At 44.2% G+C, this 10,220-nt stretch overlaps 1 protein-coding gene across 1 annotated transcript in view; it reads right to left on the bottom strand.

Annotated features, from left to right (window-relative positions):
- The window catches only part of STX8 (syntaxin 8), a gene marked incomplete at its 5' end in the record, with an annotated part of 106,099 nt that overhangs the window by 93,853 nt on the left and 2,026 nt on the right, over positions 1-10,220 (bottom strand). The window contains 2 exons of the mRNA XM_009334064.1: positions 6,760-6,870; positions 8,581-8,675. Of these exons, the coding sequence (XP_009332339.1) occupies positions 6,760-6,870; positions 8,581-8,675 (206 nt within the window). The remainder of the gene's footprint in view (positions 1-6,759; positions 6,871-8,580; positions 8,676-10,220) is intronic.

The raw sequence follows: 10,220 nt of genomic DNA, 5'->3' as shown, positions 1-10,220 counted from the left end.
AATGACTGGAAGCCGCTGAAGCCAGCTGGCACATGGGATGCCAGACAGCCGATGTGCAGAACACAGATACTTTGCAGCACCTCCAGGATCACTAACTCCTGCCCACAACGTAGTGACGGCAGCTTTGCACGGCAGAACAAGCAGCTCCCAACCACCTTGTGCTCGTACAGGACAGCAGGTGCCCACGGAGGAGCAGCACAAAGCAAGCAACAAGCTGCAAGCGTGTCTGTTGTACAGGCACACTTATCCTGGAATAACACGTTCACTTGAAATGCTGAGTGTCTGGGTGGTGGAGTGGTGGCAAGAAACTACACAGAGGAGATACCCCTACGCCAGGGTAAGCGTCCCCAGGGAAGGTTACCTTTATAACAACATTTACACTCACATTTTATTTCACAGCAGTCTCACTTTCCTACGCAAACCCTCAAAATATACACCGCGATAAACATTTCCATCAGAGATTAATCCTGCTATCAAACATTACCGTCTTCTTTCTACACCATCCCTTACTTTCTATGCAAGATTGGACACAGCACAATACTAAATATATTATAAAACAGCCTATATAGTCCTCATCGAAACAGTCTTGCCTCTACAGCCCACTTGCACTCCTCAGGAATCAGAGAATTATGAGAAAGGAGAATTCTTTCTAGAAAGAAGCTGCATCTTGTATAATTACATCCAGAGAAGAGGTGAAGGGACAAATCTACTCCTGTGAGACCATTTGTCCTGTTCACAAAACGATCAACAACTCTGTCATCTGCAATGCGCATCTCCACACGTGAGGCGATGGACTCCCCCCTCGGTGCCATTCAGAGGGCTACTTTCGGGACAAGACGCGGCACTAAGTTCACACCTGAACCTTTGCTCTCTGCGCGGCAGCCGAAGTCTGCCTGACCACAAGCAACAGGAACGTGAGCCTCCAAGCAGGTCTCGGCTTGGCATTTGTTCTTGCTACAGACCCAGCACACTCACGCCAGAGTAACAGAGGGACACTGCTGGTAGAGAAACAACCCTGGGCAGGAAACTTCTGGTAGTTTTGAGCAAACTTAGGAGGCAAAACAAAGCACGGAGCTCAGCCTTGAAAGCTGCCCTCCTACTGACATTTTTTCCTGAGGCTAATGAGCAAGAAGCTTTAATAACAGGCATGCAGGCACAACCTGAAGCACAATGCCTAAAATTATGGGGTTTGACTTACTTTTCTGTTATGTTTAAACATCCGTTCTTTGCTATTCCTTATAAATGCAAGTATATGCAGTTTTCTCATGACCACAGTCCTGACTTCAGCGAGGTCCTTAAGGAACCTCTGGTATGCTCTGAGGGAAGAGAGATGCAAACTGTTCCTTGAACACAGACCAAACCGAGGAGACTTCACTATCTTACTGGAATCTGCCTTAAATTTGGGATGGGCACAACAACCCTTGGGTTTTAACAGGCACTGTACCTGCTGCTTGCGTGAGGACACACTCACGTCTGCGCACGCTGTAACCTACAGAGTGCTTCCAGGTGACAAGTGGTACGATGGGAGATGATCCAAGTACAGAGACACAGTTTAGTGAATGAGGAGGTTGTTCAGACAATTACAACCATGTTGGCTCATGACTACACGGCCAAAGACAGGTGTAAAAAAATCCTGCCCCAGCCCCCAGATTTGATCTTATGACTCAAGCCTCAGAGGTTCTCGAGCATAGGTTTCTGGATGGACGTTTCACCTCTCTTCCACCCTTTCCATTGATCTCCTAGACCCAAGGCTGATCGCATCCGACGTCAGAACGCCGTAGCTGCAGCCAGGAGGGCTTCCAACAGTAACTGGTAGGGAGGAAGGAAAGCACAAAGGAATTTTAAAGGCACCTAAACAACTATTTTTAATCTTACTTTCCAAAGAGCATTTGCTCCTCCATAAACAACAGCCAGATTCACAAAAGCATTAATCAATAAGCCATTAGATGCTTAAAAATTGGGCACTTGATGCCCGACTATTTGGCATTAGGCAAAAAGCCTGTTTGGAATAAGACCTAAATGCCCTACATCTGACAGAAAAGTATTTAAACAGAAAAATGGTAACCCACATTAAAAAAAAAAAAGAACACGGACTCTTCTAAAAGTTATCTAGGGTAGCTATTACTTAAAGTGTTTATGTCCCACAGCTATCAAAAGTTTTCTATATTTTAGAGAAATTCCAAGAGAAACCAAGAAAGGCATGTCAAAGTACACGCAATTTATTTGTTCACTGGTGATCGACATATACTTCTACATACTGACTACCTGGCCAGGCAGGAGGAGGAATATTCTTGATTCTTTTGTCTCCACAAATATTTGAAGACTCATAAAATTTTGATATTGTGATTTCCAGAAAGTCAGCATTTCTAGTTGCTTTTTTCACTTCTCACTTTCAAATAGTGTGAAACCATGGGGATTTCTACTCCATTAAAGTATCTGTTAGAATAACCTGCACAGATCTCTTTCCAAGGAGAAAAGAGGGGAGAAGACACTGAAATTGCCTACTGAAAACCAATTAAAGAAAAATTAACTGACCCTGCTCAAGCAGAGTCACGTAAACAGCACAACCTTTCCCCTGGAAAATTCCAGTTGCATCTTAATTAAGGCCGACAACGCCGGAAGGTAAACTAATGCTATACCAAAGTAATGTAGTGTCCTGCCCTGTGTTCTGGCCCAAGTTGTCAGTTAGGATAAATACTAAGAGCATTAGGGCCACTGTACTTCACAATCAGAAATAGCTTTACAGCAGTTATCAAAGGATGTAAAACTCACTGAATGGTGACCAAATATAAACGAAGATTAATTCTAGTAAAAGCTTCACAGTTATAGGCCATGGGGACAATAAATATGTGATCAGTGGTGCAAGAAGGTTAATGAAAGGAGTGACTGCTGGAAAGAAAAAGACTTCTGAAAATGTGTGCTGTCACATCAGAGATGGATTAGATACGGAAAACCAATACAAAACCAGAGAAAAGTGTCACCGCTAGAACTTAATCAAACAACATGTGCTGATTTTTCTAATGCAGTGGGAAAAGCTGACTTTCAGACTTCAGACACGCTGAAGAGCGCCCTTCGCCACCTACTGAAATCCAAAGCAGGCTGTTCCCGAAGCCTGCAACAATTTTAGAGAAACCCAGTGCTATAAATAGCAGCTTAACCCTAGGAGAAGCTGTCATCTTCTGTCCCTACAAGCAGTATGGCGGGCAGGGGAGACAAGCTCCTTCCCTACCGACCTACCTGCGGGCCAGGCTCAGGCAAGAGAGAAAGGTTTGATTTACTGGCACAAGGTTCAGGCTCTGGCTACATCTCTGCCCCTACCACTGAAAACAAGACCTACAAGGGAGAATATGGAAGGGGTGTGAATTCACCAGGCAGAAAATAGCTGGCATAGTTTTATCCATTTTTAATTAAAGAAGTTAAAAGAGAACTACAAAACTTCAAGCCTTGCAACACTAGCAAATAAATACTGTCTCTGATATTATCTTGTGCCAGAAAATACTGGTTTCCCTGATCATTTCTAACGGAGCTTGAAATTACCATGGGATTTTGATATTTTCCTCCCCTCTGCCTCGATACCTTCACGCCAGGGCAGCTCTAGGTTGAATCCTCACCCTCTGTCTGCTCCACGGCAGAAACATGCCAACGCTGCCCTGCCACAGCAGGGACGGCCACGCTTCAGAAGGTCGGATCAGCTTATGGACTGCTCAGAGCAGGCGACACACAAGAGCTCTCTCATACCATCAGTCCCCGTAGACATTTTGCCTACTTGCTATTTTACATGTTTCAGGTGACTCAGCGATAGATGTAAAAGCCAGCACCAATGCATCAACTGGATTTTCACTGCATGCTGGAGAATGCCAAGCCTAGAACAATTAATGGATTCGATCGAAGTCTACAGTTTTACCATCCGCAGCAGGTGTTGCGTGGACAACGCCTGGTCATGCAAAGACAACAAACCACAAAGTGAAACACGTGCTTTGGCTGTACCAAACAGCGCACCGGAGAACAAAAGCAAGCAGAAACCAACCTCTACGCCATGTCACTGAACAAACCCTCGGAAAGCATGAATACTCACATGAATACAGAAAACTCAGTTAAACTTTGAGTGTCTCTTATACCTGCTCCAAGATACACAAAATAAACAAGCTAGGAAAAAAAAACCACAATCTTATTTTCAACAGCTACGGTAGGACACAACGCTCACACCAGCACCCAATTTTTTGCTGTACCATAGCTTCAAAACTGTCTCTGCCTTTTTCAAGAGCACAGCGCTGAACAGGCACTGGTTCTCAAAGAACATCAGCAAAAAGGCCCACCTATTTCTTCAAAAGTGTGAGGAATTAAAAGCATATGAAGTTTTGTTCTAAGACTGAGGGTTGACATTGCAAAAAAGGCAAGAAACTTTCTCAGGAGGGCTCTAATGCTCTCCCTCCCACAAGTAACCTTACACGTGCATGTATAAAATGCAACGCTGTGTATTTGCTACAGAAAAGGCCCAGTGAAAATAGTGCATTAGAAAATGCCTGCCACTTCGAAGCACAAGCTAAAAATTTTAAAAATATACACGTATGTCCATATTGGAGAAGTAGAGTTGCACTCTTTGGAGGCAGATCTCACTACACCATGGGTCAGCAGAGGCGAGGAAGCTCTGCTCAGCCACATCGCATGACCCAGACCGCACACGCAGCACTGTGCAGGGCTTACAGGGCAGAGCACGGCCCCTTGACTGCCCGAGAAGTCTGTGCCTGCTGCATTAAAGCTTCCCCCACATCAACAAAATAGGTGCCTGGGCCCAACGGCTGTGATTCATATAGAACTTCTGAGAATGTACATCCACTGTTTTAAAAACATGAGGCTTTAAAACAAAGTTTTACCAATTACAGTCTACGCTCGAGAGTAATTTCATTGACCACGGAAATGGAAATACAGCAAGCTCTGCAAACTCAGAGACTACAGCTCCGCTTCTCTTCTGCGCCATTTTGCAAGACAGAAGATTACCTGAATCTGCAAAGGAAAAATTAGGAAGAGCAAATGCAATTACCTGCGCTGGAATTTAGCCAAAATGGTAACTCTCACACAGAGCAGTATTTAGTGACCTGCATGGGGTCAGGAGACAGGTAAGTCATACTCTCTGGTAGCGGGGCTTTTCATTTTTTGCATGAACGTTGGCTCAGGGCTAATAGAGATGAAAGCATATCACCCAGTGAATCATGAGGATGCTTCTGAAGTTGTCCCTCAACACATGCTACTCCAATTCTGACGCACCACGGCCCCAGTCCTGTGCTAAGGTGGTAGATCTACTACCCATTTGCTTGCAGAGGAAGGAGGAAATGGCAGCTTCATTCTGTTGTCTGTAGCCTGGCTACCAGCTTAGGAACAAGGCTTAGCTATTGCTACCCCTTTTCTCCTCTCCCTCCTCCAGCAATTAATTCATTGGACAGTTTAAACACATTGAAAGAAAAAGGAGTCTCAAAGAAAAAATCAACTTTTACGACACAGATGAAGAGGCAGAAGAGACAGAGGCTCATTGGCAGAGCCTTTAGACCATCTGTAGCACGAGTAGAGCTCCAGGCTGAAGCCAGGCTACTCTCTCCTGACCAGTGGGGATGTCACTGAAAACACAGGGGGAAAGAGGAGGAACAAGGAGAAAAGGGAGGGTGGGTTATGCCATTTGATTTGGGAAAAGAAAGAGAAGTGTAACAAATTCACAAGAATCTCTCGATTCTGCTGCTCAGCGAGCCATTTTTAACTCAGTACTTTAGTGAGACATAAAAGCTCCTGGATGTAAAGTAGCTGCAAGGACCTCCTCAGCAAGACACAAGCATGCTCATGCAGAAACTGAAGCTACCAAAAACTCTGAAGTACAGCCAAGGGGAGCAAATACTCGCGAGTGGAATTCCATAGGCAGAAGCTGGTGCTGACCTAACTGGAAATGGATAAAATTTGAAAGACCATTGACAAAGCACTAGAAACAAACCACCCTTCCTTATTCCACTGCACATTTGAATTTGCAGGACTACATCACCTGCAGTAAAAGAGGTCTTTTTATATAATTATATACCAAGCCTGTGCCTAACATGGTTTGTATGTTACAGACACAGCACCTGCATGCCTCCCACCAAATCCAACTTATGCACTGCTAATAATTTATTAACTCAGGCAAGAGGCCTGAATTTCACACTTCTAGAAAAGGCTCTGCCTTTCTTCCTGATCAGAGACCACCAGGGATGGATTATTTCTAAGAACCTTTCAGAGATGACAAATACAACTCCTTCCACTAGAAAGGGGCTATGTAAGAACTGCATAAGGAGAGCACAACCTGCAGGCTATTAACCGTAATTATTTTCCACAGCTGTGAAGGTCATACTGAAATGGAAATTAAAATTTGAAGGCCCCTGCTGACTGCTGCACAATATGATCACTGGGGACCATTTGAAGCTTAAGCCTCATCCTGACAGTTTTCTTTCCAACAATTTGCCTAGACCTTGTATGGTGGCACCCATCAGTCCGACTCAGTGACTGACCCTGCTAGATCACTTAGTCAGTATTACCTCTTCCAAGCAACTCTCCAGCCCCCCATCCTCCCCAGCTTTGCAGACATATGATACTGTCACTAAAAAACCCACGTGATTTCTAACCAAATGAAAGCACAGTTTGCTACATGTAGAGGTAAATGAGTTCAATGGATGCATTTGACATTATCTTCAGACATACTCAAAGCACAAATCACATTGTTCATTTGAGGTGACAACGCCATACCTTATCACATCTGGTTCTGCGCCTTCATTCTTGTAAGATGCCTGAAGTTGTTTCTGTCGTGTGAGAAGGTCATCCACCAAATTCTGCCTCCTGTCTCCCTCCAGCTGTGTGCTGATGATACTTGGTTAAGGACCAAACTTAAAAACGCTGAAAAACTTTAATTTTATTATATAATGTTATACATTCTTAAAATAAATCAGACCTCCTGATCATTAAAAGTAACTAGAGTAACTATTTTAACTCAAGAAAAGGCTGTAACATCTAAGAGAAGGATAGGTCACATGTTTCTGAATGAAATCTGTTGTTATTCTAAAAGAGTTTAAGTTTACATATCTCAAAGAAAAAGTTTCATACAGTGACCACAGAGTGATCTTCAGGTCATCATCTCAAAGTAATAAGAGAACTGGAAGGCTATTTACTGCCAAATTAGCATAAGTATTAAGAATAGCATTTCCCCCTCCAAAATGCAACATAATTCTTCTTTCATTTATTACTAAGAAGTCTTACACAGTTGATCTCTTCTGTAACATTGACAATGTATAACAGTACTGCATGGGGTAAGGATGAGTCTTCTTAAAAGAGCTCCAGCTTACACTGTTATGATATAAATGGGGCAGGCCCAAACAGAATAGAGCTTTTAAAATCAGCAGGGTACTTCACATCTTATTTCACTGGAGGCTCATAACACAGACCAGGTGAGTAGCTCGCAGCCAAGTGATCAGCAAACAACCAAAAATTTACTTTGAGCACCTGTTTCCATTCGCAATCCATCAGCAGAGCACCCCGATAGCCACCGAAGCAGCAGAAAAACAACTCATGCAGTATCTCTGAAAGACAAGATGCCCTGAAGTGCTGCGGCTTCGACAGGGGACATGTGTTTGCTTTTTTTAATTAATCTTAGTGACATTTTGAAGAACTACTAACTCTCTTCCAAGTACCGTTCAGTAGATTATGCGATAGATTTGCGTATGTTTTCTGCCACAGCCGTAGCGCTCGTCTGCTCTCAAGCACTCACTGGACAGGAAAGTTTTACCCCTGGCCATCAGCACTCAGGGGGCCCATGCTTAGAAGGGATTTCTGCTATAGTGAGCTTGAAATTAAACATTCATTCATTAAATCAGATTGCTGCTGGGTATTTTCAGGGAGACAGACGTACTTCTTTGACTCCTTAAGCCTGACTGGCTATCCCAGCACACGGAGAGAGCAGCAAATCCAAGCCAGGCCACAGGGTAACGCTCCTAGAAGAAAACCTGTCATTTTTTTTTCTAATGCATATTTTAAAGCGTTTTGACGTCATTCTAAAGATGCGGTTCCATTGCTCCTTAAGTCAGTCCAGGTCAGGGCTGCCACATCCCTGCCCACACCCTGAACGAGGCTTCATCCTGCCTTTCTGCAAACACTGGCACTCCTGCAGCCAGCGACTGAGCCAAGAGAAAATAACAGATTAGCGAGTTTTCTGCTAGACGAGTGACCTTAGCTCACAAGCCAGCCACTCAATCAGCAGTGTTGGCACAGCGCACAGGCAAGACGATGCCAGCTCTGAGATTATTCAGAACATCTTGTTAAGCTTCTCTCTGACACAAACGTAACCAAAGCCAGCCTCACGCCCACCGTACCGGCGATGCCCAGGCTCCCAACCCTCCCTGCACTACAGCTGCAATGAAAATACTAAACAGCAGCACAGATGAAGTTCTAGTGACAAAGTCTTCTAAAAATGGAACAAGGGAAAAACCCTAACTGCGTGGCAGAGCAACTATAGCGTATTTTTCCACTCCCTCCCACAATACAGAAAGGTCAGCGAGTTGATGTTTACACAGATACATTTGGTGTGTTGATACAGCCCGAAGCAGTAAGTCCTTCAGCTGATCGATCTTCTCTGTGAGATTCTGCAACGACGATCTGATCATCACATTGAGCTGAAGGGGAAGAAAGATTTTTTTTTTTTTCGGCCCGAGTTATATTCGCATAAAATTTCATGCTACTACATGCAGGTGACAATATATTTAACTTCAGCTATACTGGTGTGAAGGACTCCGTTCTAAACCAAGAAAGCCTGCCTCAGAGCCACGAAGGGAACGATACAGTTAACTGGTTTGGACTGCTTACAAAATAATGAGATAAATAGGACTAGTTTCGCAAACACAATTCTAATGCATTAATGCTGTTTAACACGGAGAACTTTCTTTCAAGTCTTTATAAACACACTCCTTTATATGGGCAAATGTTTCAGCATATTTTAATATTTTCCAGTTAGTTTTCCAGTTCTTTCCTCTGATCTTTAATACAAAGACAGGCGCCAGCTTCTCCTGCCACCAGGTTTCTTTCCCAGCTCCCAGGATTAGAGGGAAGGTTGCTACAGGTCCAGACATTCCCTCCACTGAACTCCTCCAGACTTTAAACGAAGGATCCCAGAGAAATTCAGATTTCCTCCGTTTCCCTTCTCAGCAGCGCCTATGGCTCCCGACCCTTTCTCACAACTGACCCGCCCAAGATTCAGATGTGTCTGTTCTCACTAAAAACGTAGTGAAGTCGTTCACATTCTTCCCTGCTCCAAGCAAGCCCGAGGTCTGTGGGAATCCTCCTCTCTCCCCACCCCTTCCCAAGTTAGGCTGACATTATCCTCTGGGTTTTTCCTCCTTGAATCTCCTTTCTTTTCATTCCAGTTACATAGAACATACTGGGAAAAAACATTGTAACTGCAACTAATTATGCAAGTCATCCTAATTAAGACTTTATGCGCTTCTTGTTTACAAGGTATTAGCTTCACTAGTGGTTAGCTACCTCAGATGCTCTGTGTGATGAACTAGTAACAGAGAAGGAATATTTGCATTGACTCTCATTCCTGCGTTCTTGAAGACACAGAGGCAGCAACCAGACACCAAGGTCTCACTGAACGGTCGCTGTGCTGCCTAGAGCTAAACTGCACTCGGTACCTGCACGGGGATGGAGCGGGAGTGCCCAAAAAATCACCTGATAGCTTCAGAAGTTTAAATCTCTCTGACTCAGCGAGACTCGTTCTCAAACACTACCAAATACAACGACAGAAAGCAGATGCAGCCACGCTGAGGCAGTCTTGAGCGTATGCAGCCAAGCAGAGCGCTGCAAAATCCACCCTCAGACCCAAAGCCGCCGAACACCACGGCACCGGGGTATAAATGCTTTCAGGAAAGTGCCAAGCCGCTGCATACCCTCTAGCTCTGCAATTAGGAAATAAAAGGCCTTTTCATTTCACATGTACATTTCCTGCGCTCATGTCCAGGTGGAGAACGCTGCATTTAATCGGCCCAGAACAGCAAAGTGACATAAAGGTATACACGTCCACGAAAGTCATCTAACATACTGACCCCCTCTGCTACTCTGGCCAGAAACTGCGGAGCTGTAACAAAAGATTTCACTTCCATTAAAGAAAAAAAGAAGCCAGTGGAAGATTTAAGATCAGCTCAATAGAGCAGAGTTCACAA

This window comes from Pygoscelis adeliae, unplaced genomic scaffold (assembly GCF_000699105.1).
Source record: "Pygoscelis adeliae isolate BGI_AS28 unplaced genomic scaffold, ASM69910v1 Scaffold11, whole genome shotgun sequence".
Classification (NCBI taxonomy): Eukaryota; Metazoa; Chordata; class Aves; order Sphenisciformes; family Spheniscidae; genus Pygoscelis; species Pygoscelis adeliae.
Note: the sequence above shows the minus strand (reverse complement) of the source record. Positions and strands in the feature narration are given on the sequence as shown.